Source organism: Bidens hawaiensis, unplaced genomic scaffold, assembly GCF_021521415.1.
Source record: "Bidens hawaiensis isolate Kalapana, Puna unplaced genomic scaffold, B.hawaiensis_p1.1 tig00049986_1, whole genome shotgun sequence".
NCBI lineage: Eukaryota > Viridiplantae > Streptophyta > Magnoliopsida > Asterales > Asteraceae > Bidens > Bidens hawaiensis.
Window position 1 is genome coordinate 53933 of NW_027498965.1, and position 17973 is coordinate 71905.

The 17973-nt window shown below is 33.4% G+C and overlaps 1 protein-coding gene across 1 annotated transcript; it reads left to right on the forward strand.

Moving 5' to 3' along the window:
- The first annotated feature begins 64 nt into the window (after positions 1-64).
- On the forward strand, positions 65-3148 carry LOC143598367 (TMV resistance protein N-like). Its single transcript, XM_077076602.1, has 4 exons — positions 65-171; positions 264-1361; positions 1450-1744; positions 1844-3148. The coding sequence occupies exons 1-4, from the start codon at positions 65-67 to the stop codon at positions 3146-3148; spliced, it is 2805 nt and encodes a 934-aa protein (XP_076932717.1).
- The last annotated feature ends 14825 nt before the right edge of the window (positions 3149-17973 follow it).

The window sequence follows — 17973 nt, forward strand, 5'->3', positions numbered from 1 at the left end:
TAGAAGTAATTTATGATTCAAATGTATTGTACTTGTGTTAAATCTTGTTGTTGCTAAGAAAGTTATGCACTTTGGCAAACAGGAAAATGAAGATGATGTTGGAAGATGGAGAAATACTCTGAAAGAAGCAGCCGACCTCGCCGGGGTAGAGTTGAAGAACACTTTTAATGGGTAATTCCTTCATCATACATCCTACATTTTTTTTTTCTCTTAAAATTGTTTTTAAATGGAGTAATCTATCTGGATATTCTTTTGACACACAGGCATGAAGCTAAATTTATCCAACAAATTGTTCAAGATATTTCACTAAAGCTGCATTTCATTAATTCTAGAAATGATGGGAAGATAATAGGCATGGAGTCCCGAGTACAATATGTTGATTGGTCTTTGAAAACTGATTGTGATGATGTTCGTATGATAGGGATCAAGGGGATGGGAGGTAGTGGGAAGACCACTTTGGCGAGAGCAGTTTTTGATCATATATTCCGAAGGTTCGATGGTAAAAGCTTTGTTGAGAACGTGAGGGAAGTTTCAAAAGGCTCATTGTCTGGTTTGAAGAAACTGCAAAAACAGGTCCTTTCAGATGTTTTAAATGATCAAAACATTGATGTAGCAAGTGTTTATGACGGGAAACATATGATGAAAAAGATGATGCGTAGTAGAAAGGCTCTTGTAGTTCTAGATGATGTGGATGATATAGAGCAACTTGAGGCTTTAGCGGGTGAGCTTACTTGGTTTATGCCGGGAAGTAGAATCATCATCACAACAAGAGATCAACAAGTGTTAGTAGCACACGGAGTGGACTGCATTCATGATGTTAAATTGTTATCACATGAGGAAGCAATTTGTCTATTTCATAAGTATGCATTTAAGGGAGAGATTCCAAAACCAGGGTATGGATGGCTATCAAGAAAAGTTGTACGTTATGCTGCTGGTCTTCCCTTAACAATCAAAGTTTTGGGTTCACATCTTTGTGGTAGAAGAAAGCGCGAATGGCTAGATGCCATAGAAAGAATAAAAACAATTCCGTTAGAGAAAACTTTAAAAATATTGGAACTAAGCTATAACGGTCTAGAGAGTGACCAGAAAGAAATATTTCTAGATGCTGCATGCCTACTGAAAGGTGAAACGAAAGACTACGCGATCAGAATACTTGAAAGTTGTGGATTTAATGCTCAAATTGGTTTAAGTGTTCTTGAGCAAAAGTCTTTGTTAACTATTTATGATGATAACCGGTTGGGCTTCCATGACCATATACAGGAAATGGGCAGGAATGTTGTTCGACGTTTGCACCTTAACGAGCCTAGAAGACATAGTCGATTATGGATTAAAGAGGAAATTGAAGATATATTGGTTAATGAATCAATATGTTTTAAGTTTATATGAATCATGGAAAAATAGAACATTTTACTTGTTATGAAAAAATTTGTATCTATTTTTTTTTAATTTACAGGGCACTGAAGCAACAAGAGGCATAAAACTGATCTTTACGGATCTTGATCCAAGAATTATCATGAAAGGTCTTAGAAAGATGAAAGAACTTATCTTTCTTTATGTGGATAATGGATATGGAAAATGGGAAGTTGATGAAGTTGGCCCGTACTTACCAGAAGCTTTACGACATCATCGTTGGAATAGATACCCTTTTAACTCTTTACCTAAAACATTTAGAGCAAATAAGCTTGTTAAGCTAGAAATGGGCCAGAGCAATATTTCTCAACTTTGGGAAGTGGGAGAAAGAAAGGTAGAATAATGGTTGTTTAATTGTGTTTCATGATGATTTATTATGCTCTCTTATCGTCTTTATACTGATATTCATCTTTCTTATTTCTTTTTATGATAGGTTCTTAATAATCTCAGGTACCTTGATCTCCGTGGGTCAAAGTTGAAAAGCTTTGACCTTGGGATGAGCCCATATCTTGAAACATTAGATCTTGAAGAATGTTCTGACTTTGTAGAACTCCACATGCATGTTAAATGTCCAAAGCTCAAATACATCAACCTTAGTGGCTCTAAGGTGAGTAACATTAACCTCGGGATGACTCCGCGTCTCGAGGTTTTAAATCTTCAAGCATGTAATAACTTGGTAGAAGTCCACACTGTTCAATGTTCAAAGCTCAAAGACATCAACCTCAGTTGTTCTAAGGTCAGTAAACTTGACCTCAAGTTGACTCCAAATCTCAATGAGTTAGATCTTAGCGGATGTGAATATCTTCAAGAAATCCACGCTCCGGTGGGATGTTTAAAAAAGCTTGTCAACTTCAATTTAAGTGGTTGCTCGAGGTTTGAGTACTTTTTTGTTGACAAACAGGTTGAATTAGCTGGTCTTATGTCTTTGGCCACGTTAACACTGATAGCAATGTCCCAAGATATATGCCCGTTGCATCCTAACAGTAATTTGCCAAAGTTTAAGTTTGAATGCAAATATGTTGAACCTGGATTCTCATGGAGTGGAAATCTTGAAAAGCTTCTTTCTTTTGGTCTATGTGCTTGCACAAATCTTGAATCTTTTTCGGCAAGGATTTCTAGTCTGCGTCATTTAAGAGAATTTACACTTGAAGGAAGTATTCCGGAGGTGCCCAAGGATTTGGGCCAGATACAAAGTCTAGAGAAGCTTTGTTTTTTGTCGATGGAAATTAAGCATCTTCCAAATAGCATTTGTATGTTGCATTATCTTAAATATCTTAAACTCGAATCTTGTTGGCTTCTTCAGCAGCTACCCAAAGATTTTGACAGATTAGAGAGTTTAGAGGAGTTGCACCTAACGGATTGTAGATCCCTACGAGAGATCCCGAACAGTTTATGTGAGATAAAGTGTTTGAAATATTTAGATCTACGCCTTTGTATCCTGGTGGAGAAATTGCTGATGGAGTTTGGGCGTTTAGAATGCTTGAAAGTGTTAGATATAGCAGGTGCGGGCATAACTTCTCTTCCGCAAAGCATTTATCAATTGGAAGGTCTGGATATTTATGGGTCCATGGGGCAGCTTGAGTCGTATGGTTTTACATCCGTGACAGTAATCTTAGGACGTTTCTACTATGTATGTATACCTGTGAGTAAGATAGGCGCTAACAACACAATCATAAGATATGATTTGGATTCAAAAGGAAGTATTCAAAGTGAAGTCTTTGAATCTTTAAGCTTGTGATATTTTATAAAATGTAAAAGGGACTTATATTCTGTTAGTAATTTTACATTCATTTGAAAATTTTAATTGTTTATTCAACCAAAAATTCTGGACGTTGTGTTCAGCCAAAAATTCAAGTTAAAGCTAACTTCGGCTTTGACAATTGACATTGTGTTCTTAAATAGTTGGGTCTATTTGGATGAATTTATGATTTTAAGAGTTGCACAAGATTTTGCATAATTGGGTTTATCAATGGGCCTAGTTAAAAACTATTTTTTTAAATTTTTTTTACATGTTCTTTACTATCGACGTGCTTTGTGAACGGGTTATGGTATATTTGTGGACTGACTAGTAATGGTGTGGTTGTTTAATTCAATTCAACTACGTTACCGTACTGTTTTTAGAATCAGTTATTTCAGTTTTCAGATAATTGGCATTTGATTGAATTAGTTTGTGCTTTTGTAGGATTTGGATTGAGTCCATCTGATCTGCTGCCCCACTTGAATTCATTTGGTTTTGAGTAACCTGTTAAATCGATGCAATGATTGATTGTTGTAAATTTACAAGAGACACATATAAAATAGGGAAACACGTTGATTCTCGGTCGCATACCAGGAATGCGTTCATATAAAATATGATGAAAGACTACAAAAGATGAAGTCTTTCATCAAATTAACTTTGTTTTCAAGTTTCAAATCAACAATTTTTTTAAATTTGACATGACCTTGATTGGTTGGTTAATTTCTTTCTTTTACTCCCTATACATGACATTTTCAATATAATGATTATTAGTAATAGAAGAAAGGACTCAAGCTTTCTAGATTTGAAGAGTCTATAAACATTACGGCAAGAACATGATCTCATGAACATGAATTTAGGAGGTCACACCATTAAAATTTGTTATGTTTGAACCTTGATTTGCCAGCTCACAAGGTAACAGTTATAGATCCTTCCAATCTTGAAATCTTTCATCGTTTCTGTTATTATTAACAATGCTTTTAGTGAAAATGCCATGTATAAGAGTAAAAGGAAAAACCAACCAATTAAGGTCATGTCAAATTTAAAAAAGATTGCTAATTTGAAACTTGAAAACAAAGTTGATTTGATGATAAACTCCATCTTTTGTAGTATTTCATCAATGTCAATGACTAAGGGCAAAGAATCTAATGAAATGTTAGTTTGTGACGTTATGTAAATACTATGATCACAATAAGAGCAGTTTTCAGCTGAATGAAACATATTTTAGTTTTTGTACGAAAGAGGTACCAAGGCAATTGATATGGAATATAAAAGGATAAACTATCTAGAGTATGCTGATCAAAACTCGCAATCAATCATTTAATTATCAATTTTCCAAATTTTACCATGCAAACATTGTAGTGGCCTACCTAAAGCTATGGTGAATTAAATTTTTTAGTGAAAAAGACGCTAAGATCGACTACCCATTTAGGTTTGTGTTTTCTTTATATTTTTTTTGCGAGAGCGGATGACTTACTCTGACAGTTTTAAATCGCGTGATTGGTCTGTTATATCTTTTTTACCCTTATATATTGTGATGATCCATATTGTGTTGAAATTTCTTATCGTAATACTGACGACTTTGCTATTGGAAAATGGTTGATAGATAATGTTATTGAACTTTTACATTCGGAGGTATTTAATTGATTACAAATTCCACCCTATTTACCTAATAGACCCTCGGGCCTAACCCTATTAAACCTAATATCCAATAACTCTAAAAATCTAGTCTAATAAACTTTTATCATAGAATTGAGTTGAATTCTATCGCAAACTATTTACGTAATTTAATTATAATCATCTAATATGTGATTTTGGCGAGATATTTACATCATCACATCAAGAGGCATCTCCAACAAATTGAGCAGTAAGTGACTCTTACTTCTTCAACAGATTTTTTAACAATTAACTGAAAAAAGTTGTGCGAGACAAGTGACTAGGAGTGCAAACAAGCCGCGCCGAGCCCGAGCTACAGACTACTCGAGCTCGGCTTGTTAAACTTTTTTGAAGCCCAAGCTCGAGCTCGGCTCGAGTCGAGCCTATGTTTCTGGGATCGAGCTCGGCCTTTGTCACACCCCAACCTACGACGGAAATGCCGGAGCGTGAGCTGATTGCCCACAGCTCTCAAGGTAATATTATGCAATATTAAAAATTTCAATATCTATTTATTAAATTCAAATAAAACCAATATTCCATACAATATCCAAACAAATACAAATAGTGCAAAAACCATAAACAAATTATCTCATTTAATTTCCGTAACATTATTCCTTAAATGATCTTCCAAACTTGAACTAACTTCAAATCACACGATAACCTACATATGCGGTTGAAAATAAAGTAGATTTGTCAATACAAGGTTAAATGAGCAACACACCGATTTAATGTACATATAATATATAAAATATAAGTATTGCAACAAGTCAATTGAGATAAACAATTTAACCAATGAGCAAAGACAAATGAGATGTCTAAAAGCACGAAGCTATTACGACTGTCGTATGATCATACTATTCTGAGATTATGTTGGACCTCTCTGAATACGATTCACAATAAGCATGTAAGCACGTAACAAGTATGGTATATAATTGTTAACACATAAGACAATAGTTGCAGTTTGAGTATATAAATAAGAAATAATCAGTTAACTTGGGTCATGATTTTCGCTTTATACATGTTAATTGATCTCGTGAATATCATATTTATATTATTTTCGGCCTAATAAACGATATAAACGTGTTAATTATCTCAATTGTTGGTTCGTTTTTCCGAAATATGTGACCGACACTATCATATGCTTATTATACAAAAAAATCTTCCGTGTCAATCCAATTAAACTGGCAGATCTTATCACCAAACCCTAGCCGTGGTAAATGAGCTTTTATTGAGGCTTGGACTCGATAAAGCCCGGCTCATTCGAGTTTTTTTATCTATTTGATCTCGAGTAGCTCGTGAGCATTGTATAGGTAAAAAAAGGTAATCATTTGACTCATTCGAGCTTTCAAGACGAAGCTAAAAACAAATACTCAAATTGTATAAGGCAAAAAATGTAATCATAAGGTGAGACTAAAATAAGCCAAATGATTATTATATCAAAATAATGCAATATACATGTGTGCCAAAGATAACTACTTTGCCACCTAATGAAATTCTAAAACCTAGTAGACAATTTGAGTATTTGTTGTTAGCTTCTTGAAGGAAAAACTGAAACATTGGCAAGGAAGTAGCCTAAACGGTATTGTTGACAAAGTAGTACATATAAGTTTTTTATTTACCGACGTGAAACGTTGGACATGAGATTCGAAATTGAACTTTTAAGTTTGATATTTCCTAATTGCATTTCAAACCAAATTGAGCAAGGGTTTTAGATTTTGAAACTAGCTTTCTGTGAGCAAATTTTAATATATAGTAGAAGAGACAGGTTAAAGAAACAACAGGTGTTGCACAAATGAAAGTGTGCTAGCAGGGCCGTCTTCGAGAATACAAAAAATAACCAAGGCCCAGAACATGAAAAACAAAAGGCCCTAAAATACAAAACAAAAGTTTTTTTTTAACCATGATCATCTTCATCAACATCATCTTGTACATCGTTTTCTTAAAATTTAGAACTTTGAGGTTGCTTTTGAAAAAATATATGTATCTTTGCATTCTTCTCGATTTGTTTATTTCTTAGTTCTATTTTTCTATTTGTACGTTTTTGACTATCGGATTAGTGTTTAGATTTAGGAGGCATAATATCTAAAAATAACAAATATTAACATAGCTAATAAACTATCAATAATCAATTGTCCAATCGATAAATCATAAACTCATAAAACTTGAATTCAACAAATATTAAATTATTTAGCATAAAAAATATTTAAAAATTAACAATAACAAACAGGAAATTAAAATAACCACACAAGTGTTTGTGGCTCTCCTTTTTCTTGAAGAGTGAACAAACAGCAAACCAACGACACATAAATTAATAGTTGGATGAAGGTCTCCAGTCGCCATCGCCGTTCAGAAGTCCGATGGTTGGGAATCGGGATCCTCGCTGTACGTACGTCTCACAATCAAAACCTGGCGTTATTATGATTTTGTTAAAGAAGTGGGTCTTTTAATACAGATGGGCTTAGAATATATATATATATATAAAAGATTATATTAAAATTTCATGGGCCCTTAAAGGGGAGTGGGCCTGGGGTTTGAGCCCTCCCTACCCTCCCTTTGGGCTGGGCCTGTGTGCTAGAGTTAGAACATAACCTCAACGATACACTCCATGAATTTCAACTTAAAATCTAGAAGAGGCGGGATGTTTGATTATGGAAAACAAATTTGTTCTAGAAACGTTTTGTTGCAATATTTTAGAAAATCTATTTTATGTAATAATTTACGAGGTTTTATGGGATAGTGAATACGAAACATTTTATTAGTAAATGTGTGCTGATTTTGGATTTGACCAATTTGTTTGGTGTTCAATGACATTTGTTTATGACAGTGATGATTTAGGACATTTTGTTTGACCCATATGTTGATGTTTAATGTCATTCGTTTAAGTTGAAAACCATATGCATATGTTGACTTTCCTGAGATCGGTCAAACAATAGTACAACATGACAAAACATTTTCGAATCAAGCACTAAGATATTTTGTGAGATCATTCACGTTCAATCCATCAAACAATGTGAGTGAAGTGTTTATAATGTAAGGAGAGGTTTAGGGTGTTGTGAATGGATGAGAGAGAAACACAGTGATTTTTATAGTATATTTTAAGAGTTACTTTTCACACCTTATAGTTTTTAATATATTTTGAAAGTGGTTGTAAGTGAAAGAAAGAGAAATGGTAAAGGTATAGAAAAATATTATCTAATTTAAAAGGGATTGAAAAATGTAATGTTTTAGTGTAATTTTGAATTTAAAGATAGGGGATAAGATGATAATGCTTTGAGAAGGTCAATATTCTCATATCATTCTATTGAATTAAATACAAGGATACATACGGATACAGGGTGTTGCTAAACGTACCCATCCCTTATGTTTTACATTAATATAATTTAAACCTTTTTGTTTATTACATGTTATTTTGTCATCTTTTATTATCATTATTAATAAAAAAAGTTTTTTTTATTATTTAAAGAGTTTTTCTTTTCCTTTATTAATCTTTATTTTTGTATATTATAAAACATTTTTTTTTTGTTTTTTTAGATAACTAAAAAATTGTTTATGTAAAAAAAAATTAAAAAAACATGTTTTTCTACAAGTGTTTTAATAATTTTAGGGTGTGTTTTTCATTTTAAGTAATTTTTAGAGATAACTTACTTTAAAAAAGAATCACATTTTTTCATCAATAAAACAGATTAAACAACATAAAACTTAATCAACAAGTTGGTTCTCTTCTCATGTGACATAATTTCATGCTTTCAAACTTATCGAAAAATATTTAATTGATCTTTTTGTCGGATGTGAAGCATATGATAAGATAAATATATACAAAATGTTTTATCATTGTTATAAAGGCATTATATCATTATTTTTTAAATACATTATATAATAATAATAAATACTATTATTACTATAAAGAACAATAAACACAAAGAGAGAAAATAAAAAAAAAATTATAATATTTAATTTGATATTTTAAAGAGAGACTTGAAATGACTAAAAATATCAGAGGGTAGTAATATGTCAAATAAAATTGTTGAAGGAAATGAAAGTCTACGAGAGAGGGTATGACAAGTACACAACGGGATACGTTTAGCCTAACCCACATATACGATACAAATTATAAGGAAACTAAATCCAGATTTGGATTGGTCTAGGTGGAAATGTTTGGCTTTGCAATTGTTGATGTTTTGTATTGTTGTCGTCCCTTGCTAGCTTCTCGTTAGGAGGGGATTGGCTTTGGTTATAGAAAGTTGCAGTTTAAAAAAAATTAAAACATATCAATCCATCATTTAATCAAATAACTAATTGCCTAACTTATAAAGATTAAATATATGCGAGTATTTATGTCAGTATAATAAAAATATTTAAATTTTAATGAAAGCGTATCTATCTTTTTTTATTAAATCAATTTATTAACACTTTTCAATGTAAGAGATAAATGTGGTAAAAATAAATGAATGAAATTTTTAGGTCTAAGAAGATAAAACAAGAAAACATTATGAATGAATTTTATTCTCACGAATTCATTCAACATCTATAGATCTACAGAGTTCTTATCCATCTCTTTCAAATATGTAATACAAAAGTGTGTTTTAGTGATGCTAATTTTATATATGATGTTATCTTTTTATGTCATTTATAATGAAACATCTTATCATCTTTTGTTACAATTCGTTATTCCATTAAATAAATATATTTCCAACTTATAAAATCAGTATGTGCATTTTTTTGTGATTACAAAGAAATTACGTGAGAATACACCACGTATTCGTATGAATATTTCATTAGAAAATATAATTTGAACTTATTAATCTGTTTAATTTGATAAAATATAGATTTTTTAATTTAATCATTTAATATTTATAGTTTAATTGTATTTCTTTTGCGCTTTCCGTGTATCACACGGGTTCTAAAGCTAGTATGCTAATAAAATACAATAATATTTACACTAATAAATCCCAGGCGAAACTGTAGAAGGCATATACTGAAACGAAAATGATTACATAACTAACGTGGTAGTCCCTTCGTAAAATTGTTTGCATACTGAAAATCAGATGGAATGTGTAGAACTCAAACTATTCCAATATGATCCGGTTCTCACACAAAATGATATCAAGTTCTAAAAACTAGAGTTGTCTTGTGGGTGGGAACATGCAGGTCTAACAATCGGTTATTGTTCCAAAAACGTGCTATTCCGGACACGCAAATCGGCCCACGCTAGACCGTCCCAGGTCCATCACGTGAGTGGTAAATCAGCCTCACTCAGCGGCAAGGCGATTGGCGCTTAGGATCAGTTTCGAACCCACGACCTCTAGGTTATTGTTCCAAGTCTTACGCCTCCTTAACCAACTGAGCTACACGGCGGGGACCTAACAATCGGTTATGTATCCAACTTATCTCAGCAACCACATTTGCAACACCCTATACTCAACTTCAATATCTAATTGTCTCTGCATCCACATTTGCAACACCGTATACTTAACTTCGACATTCGCCTCTATCTCATGGCTAGTTTGTGAGCAGTGGCGGATCCACGAATTTTTTTCAGGTGGTGCACCACTTTTAGATGCTTTAATTTCATAGAGTCGGGTATAAAAAATTTCGGGTCGGTTTGAGGCTCGGGTCGGTTCGATATGCCCGGTTGGTTGACACGGACCTCTATGTAGATATGCCCGTCTAATTTCATCCTTTTGACTTGGGTAATAAGATGAAATTGGTTGCCTTTCGGAATGATCCCGTGATAGATCATCCAAATTTATTTTTGACGGTTTACTACTTGAAGATGATGATCCAAGGTTTGATGGTTCACTTTGGAAATATCTTTGAAATTCATAATATCTACAAATCAGCAATTACAAACTAACAAATTAAAAACCAAGAAACTAACAAAAACTAACAAACTAACAAAGTAAAACTAAATTTAATAAATAACTTAACAATCAAGAACAATTAACAAGAAGTCAAGAACAACTAACATTTAACAAATGAATGTAAACTTACCTTCAAAGTGGGAGGATTCGAGCAATCGAGCTTCAAGGAAGAGTAGAATGTAGGAGGATTGGAGGAAGTTGGCAGGAGGTGTGTGGTCGGCCGAAAAATAGCAGGCAACGGCGGTGGTCAGAGAACGGGGACAATCTGGTAGCCGTATGTGTGACAACGTGAGTATGAAGAGGGGATATAGGCAAGCGTTGTGTGTTTGGTTACTTTACAAAACTCTAACTGATATAAGGCTAAAGGCTGAGTTGGTAAAAAGAAATTTCCAGGTGTGTGTTTGATTACTTTATAAAACTCTATAAGGCTAAAGGCTAAGTTGGTAAAAACAAATTTCCAAAAAATTCGCCTAGAACAGGAGTTGAACCTGTGACAATCATGTTACAAAACCAACAGATTACCAACTAGACCAGAGCTGAATTGAGAATAAGGTGGTTCCTTCCTAATTTATGAGGTGTGATATTTTCTATATATAAATACACAATTATTTTGAAACTCGGGTGGTTCCGAAGAACCACCCTTTTCCTATTTAAATCTGCCATGTTTGTGAGGACGAGTGGAAGTGGTGTTTGGGTAACATACACAATAAAAAAAACTTTTAGGTGATCATTGAATGGGTGTTTGAGAAATAGAGCGAATGTTGGGTTTTAAAAGTTTAGAAGTTAAGTAGGTAAACAAGTTGTGAATGTAGAAAGGGGTATGAAGTTCCTCAACCCAAAATTTCGGTGGGAGAGAGGCATGTAGGAGGAGGGTAAGCATGATGATGCCATTGAGTTGTCGGATCATGCGTTCCAATTTTCTGTTTGTTGAAAGGTTTGTGGAAAACGAAATTGGAGATCGTTTGTAATGGAAAACGATATGATTTGAAAATTTGGTGCGATCTTGAATTGGGGTTTAACGCGATTACCAAACTGAGACATATTCTGATTTACTTGCTATGAAGCAGACTCCGTATCATTATGTTTTATTTGCAGTGGATGATATAAAGGTATCAAAACAGCCATTACGTATCAACATTGGCGTGATGCCATGAATGATGAAATCTTGGCGCTTCATCAAAACCAAACATGGACACTTTTTAATTGTCTTCTCTCATAAAACATCGTCGGCTCCAAGTTGGTGTTTCATACAATATATCCAATTTTCACTTGATCGCTATAATGCCCGCCTCGTACCTCAAGGTTTTACAAAAAATCCTATGTTTGATTTCTCACGCACATTCAATCCCTTACTCTCTAAAACTATCACCAACCGTTGGTCTCTTCGTCAATTTGATGTTAAAAACGTTGTTTTGAAAAGAAATTTATCATGTGGTTCATTGACTCGCACCACCTAGACTATGTTTGTCGACTCAACAAAGCTTTATATGCCTCAAACAAGCCCTTTCTTTGGAAACAAGGTTTCACTTGTAGTCAATGTTTGTTTATTTTACTTCGAGGCTCTTGTCTTAATTTTGTACTTGCTCGTCAATGTCAATGTCATATATATATATATATATATATATATATATATATATATATTTATATGAATTGTAGGTATATATATATATGGTTAATATTTTTGTAATTAAGTAACCCTAGATCTGTGTTCTTTGACAGATCCGAGCAGTTCCTCAAGAGTATCATATCATAGATACCCCTTGTCCTACACATACCACACATATTAGATACTTTCCCGTGGTTTGCATCCCTTCCTGCCTAATTCATTGCTAAGTTTTGAATTGTTTATATAATGTAACGATCGATGGTTTGCAGCTGCGCTTGATTTATGATGAACCGGACATTTTCGAAGCCTTACCGTAAGTGTTTATGTTACTGCTCTATATATTCTCATATCAAGTTGCATTGTAAACAAACTTATATTGCTTTGATTATTTTCTTTTGGTTTAATATCAGAAATCGACTTGTGCCATTCATGCAACATAAGTTTTCCGGTCTGGGTGTCTCTGCTTTGGAATTTGACACAAAGGTTTAATTTTTCTTTGTTGATTCGGGTCTTATTTCGGCAAATTTATTTTCCATATTTAGGATTCGTTGTGGCACGACATTAGTAATTATTTATTATTAATTGGGGACTTACTTGGCATCTGTCACAAGATTCGGGTGCTTAAGCGTGCATAACTACGAATCTCTATACAATCGTAGTAAGCTTATTTTCCTTTTTGTATAATGCTAGAGCTTTTGTGAGTCATTTTAATTTGCATGCGCGGACATTATTGTTTAGCCAGTTACCACTCATCATATGTTAAACTCGATCATTGTTTGGCAGTTTGGTTTTTTATGTTTTTGTTTCGTTCTTTTTTTTGTTATAGATCAAGAGGAAGATGAGAACGAACCGGCGTGGCATGGTTTTATAGTTGATCATCAGGATATGAGCGCTATCCGCTGGAATCCTATTGAACAGGCCGAGGTGTGTTATTAGTTATTACGTCTTTTCCTTTTTAAATCTTGCCCCCCCCCCCCCCCTAATTAATTCCAAACAACAAACGTTATGTGAAATTTTTTATTTTTTAAGAGAAACTTGTAGCATTGATGTTAATTTGGGTTTCGCTATTATATTAAGAGGGTTGATTTAACATTTGAGTTGCATCAGATTGCATATTCATCTCGGGAAAATGAAGAACTTATACTCATTGACCTTGCGTTTTCCGAACCAACTCACGTATGTTTTTTCTATTCAATACTCATAGCAACTCAGTTTGCCAATCTGATTTAGTATTTATAACAACATAAACCTTAAATGAGAATCATATTTATTTTGTTTATAAATTTGCAGAGATTAAGAAGGACTCCTGTGAATGATCTTATTCCCAAAGGTTTTTCCGATATAGCATTTGTGAATGAAGGGACAAGGTTTGAAATTTAGAAAACATTAATATTCATTAATAACTAAAACTCGGGTAACCGATGGTTGTTCTTTTTATCATTATATTGCTCTGGTTTTATTGATTGTGTTGATAATTGTAAGTCTTCGTGATATGTTGAATAGAGTACTCGCTTCTGACTTTAGCGGAGCGGTAAATATGTGGGACTTAAGAGCAGGTGGTCTTCCAAAAATGGTGCTCACAAGTGAGAGAAACATCAGTGTTACTAGCATTGATTTACATGGAAATCAAGTAAATTCCTTTCATATTTTAATAATGAACTACAACAATTTTATGTCACGTATTTAAATTTGTGGAAAACTAACCTTTTTCAGTTGATTCTACAAAACACTAACTACATATATGTTTATTTATCAGTTTGTATGTGGTGCTAGTAAGAGTGGGTATATACATACATGGGATCTACGTGGTGGAAGAGCATCTAATGCTTTTCAAAGTGCTTCTGAGGTTGTTTATATATCTTCTTATTTTATAAATTTCACAACTTTGAAATAAGTAATTCTTGGTCAACAATAACTATCTCTCTTGGCAGGCACACTATTCTTCTCCTCTGACATCTAAACTTGAAATCTATGCTGAATAAACTTGGGCCTCTAAAGGTATAAAAAGTTAAATATATAGGGTCTTTTTCCAGAGTATGCTTTACCTAATTTATTTTCTGAATATGCTTCTACAAATTGTATGCTTCAGCCAAAAACAAACACTTTGCAAAAGGAAATACAGTCGATAAGCGTTAATCCATCTTGTTCATATCAGCTGGGGTTTCATCTTGCTGATGGCTGGTAAGTTATATATATATATATATATATATACATATATATATATATATATATATATATATATATATATCTCCGGAAATAAATTCTTTTGTCATTTAAGTTTTAAGTACAAGTGATGTCTTTATTAGTGTGTTCCTTTTATCTATTTTTCCTATTGTGTTTGTCACTTATCAAGAATGTTGCCTTACAAATTTTAGTTCCGGTGTATTTGATATGCACAACTCCCGAGTGTCGCATATTCATTGCCCTCCCCCTCCACGTTGGTTGTGAGTCATCCTAAATCTCTTTGTTATTTCTTTATAAACTCTTATGTTATAGTTTTTTCATAATCCAAAGTTTGTAATATCTATCCTCTTTGTTTATAAAAATATGGATAGGTCAAACACTCTAATCCCTGTGTTACCCTCAAGGAGACCATCATGGCTTGAAAACTCGGTAAAAGATCAACATTCTCTATTTCTTTGTTCTCATTAACTTATACGTGTTTCTTTTCAGTAAAATAGTTATTCTTTTATTATTTTATTAGCTCCATGACACCGATGCTAAGTAAATTCTCGCATGATCAGTTTATACAAATTGTGGGGTTAACTTATGTGTTAATTTTTTAATTGGTCAACAAAAGCATGTATATGATTCAGTTGATACTTATACCAATGTGCAGATTTATGCAGCTCCATCGAGTTCTAGCAACGGTCTGTTCCTTTTAGATTTTAATCCACACCATAGCTCCCCATGTCATGTAGATAATGAGTAAGAAGCTTCCCATGTTTTCTTTTCCCGTTAAAGCTAAACTTTATTTTAAACTTTCATAATTATTCTTGTAGCGATTCAAAGAGTCCCCAGGAGCGTGTTGAGCATGATCAAGGTATATTTGTACCATTATCTGTACGAGCTACTGCTTGTGCCAATCATCCGCTTGATGGCACCATTGTCGTTGGAACCATGGTGGGTATAGATATATATACTCCCATACACTTCCCATATTTTTTTCTATTTGTAATGTAACATCTAGTGTTGTTTTGTTTAGAAAGCGTCTTTACTAATGGTTTCTCAAGAGAAATGAGGATGATGATGACGAAGAGGAGTGAGCAATCATGGAAGAGAACCCACATTATCCGATATGGTGGAAAGATATGTATATTTCATCAAAAGTATCTTCTAAATGTGAAATGTTTTATTTGATACAAGAAGTATATATACATAGAGTCATTTTGACTCTATGTATTATTTGTTGTGTGCATTGGAAATAGACTTTTGTCTTTCAGTCATTTTTACTTGTTCCCGTGTTAAAAGTCTTTATTGACCTGCTAACAAGTAACTGTACCATTTTCATGTTTCTAATGCTTTTTTTTTTATTTTCTTACTAATTTCCTTCTTGAACTTAATCATCGAGTCAATGTAGAATAAATAAATAAATAAATAAATAATGACTCAAAGAACATTGAATATATGGACATGGTTGTACCTAAACAAAACATACAAGAAAACATTTAGGTATAGTGTCTCATCAGAAGACAACAAAGATTATGCAGATTCACCAAATTCAGAAGGACTCAGATTCTTAAATCTGTTACATTGATAATTTCAGTATATCATTGTTGACGATTTAGACATAGATTATGAAATATACCAAATATTTCAAAACAAGTACTGTGATTTGTTCGGAGATGGTATTATTTTCATATTGTTGAATCGAATACAAGGATAAATACAGATACAATACAAAACTATAAGGAAACTAAATTTCCGTCTTCTATAAAAGGATGCCTGCAAATAAAGTACAATGATATTTACGTTAATACACCCTTTGTAGTCGAAATCATAGAAGGTCATAGGCAGAGACTGAAACGGAAACGATTAAATAACTAATGTGGTAGTCCCTTCGTGAAAAACCTCTGCATACTAAAAATCAGTTGGAATGCATAGAACTTGAATTGCTTCAAAACAAACCTTTTCCCGCACAAAATGAATATCAAGTTCTACATGTTTTGTTCTTGGATGTCGCACAGGATTTTTGGACAACCAAACAACATATACCGTATCACTAGTTATTAGAGTTGCATTGCGGGTCGGAACAGGTAGTTTTAACAATAGGTTACATATCCAACTCCTTTTTTCAGCGATAGCGTTTGTGACACCCCCTATACTCAACTTTGACGAGTGGAAGAGGTGTTCAGGTAACACACACATCCAAAAACTTTTAGGCGATTATAGGATTGGTGTTTGAGATATAGAGTGGATGTTGGGGTTTGAAAGTTTAGGAGTTTGGCGGGTAATATGGTGTGAAGGTAGCAAGCGGTATGAAGTGCCTCAACCCAAAATGTTGGTGGGAGAGAGGCATGCTTGAGGAGGATAAGCATGATGTCATTGAAAGTTTAGGAGTTTGGCGGGTAATACGCTACATATATTTCTAGCAATTACAAAACAAATATTTGTGTACTATATTTATGTTTCCAGATATTTCTCAATGTCACCAATGTGTATGGTGAACGTACACCACATATCTGTACCAATAAATAAAGTTAATAAACAGACCCGTTATTACATGTAGTAAGGCAACATTTAGTACACAAATTAACTCCCTATGGTGTAGCTAGACTTCTGCATATCTAAACCGACAAGCCCACACACTATGCTTAATTACTACTTTATTTTTCCATCACAGGTGACTTTGATGATCATGATGTGACCCACACATTACCATGTTTGTTCGTTAGCTCATGACTAGGAGTTTACAATGTGTATTTCATAGCTCGATTTCACTCGAGAATTACAACTAATTAAATAACAGTCATGCAAATGGCGTGCACTTCTTTTGTACACATGGGGTAGTCTGGATCATCACACAAGAGGATTCCAAGACCAACTTAATTTGACGGATTTTAATTCTTAAATTGACAATTCAAACATATAGTTACCACAAAATAAAAGAATATGTGAAATTATAGGTATCGAACGAAAATGAATATCCCATTTTATGTGGCTTGAATTGATTAATCGTCAGTTACAAAAAAATATATAACATTTTCGTTGTTATATGTAGGGCATATCACTAATTAACGGATATGCCCATTGCAACCCGTTCTTACCAACAAACGACTCAAAAACAGTGAGTGACAGTCATGCATATATATGAAATATTATTCTAAAAGTTACTGATGAATATGCCCGTCGTAACCTAAACCAACCGACAAACTACTAAAAAAATCAGTTATACTTTTTCTAGTAGTGATGTGTATAGTTAGCCATAAATTTTTATGACAATAGGAATTTTGCGACTTTCTTATGAAACACAGGAACTAATGAGATGCAACAAATATAATCTAACGAAATTCCATATTAATTGAAAAAAAAAAAAGCAGTTGCCACCTGACTTGTTTTTGCACCATCTTTTTTTTTTTTTTTTTGGAATGGCTACACGCACCCATCTATTCCTACTCCTAGTCCTAAACTACTACAATAAATAATCTACTCCAATGCTAGGTTTTAAGACATGGTCAAGATTCCTAATTAATCAACATGTGTGT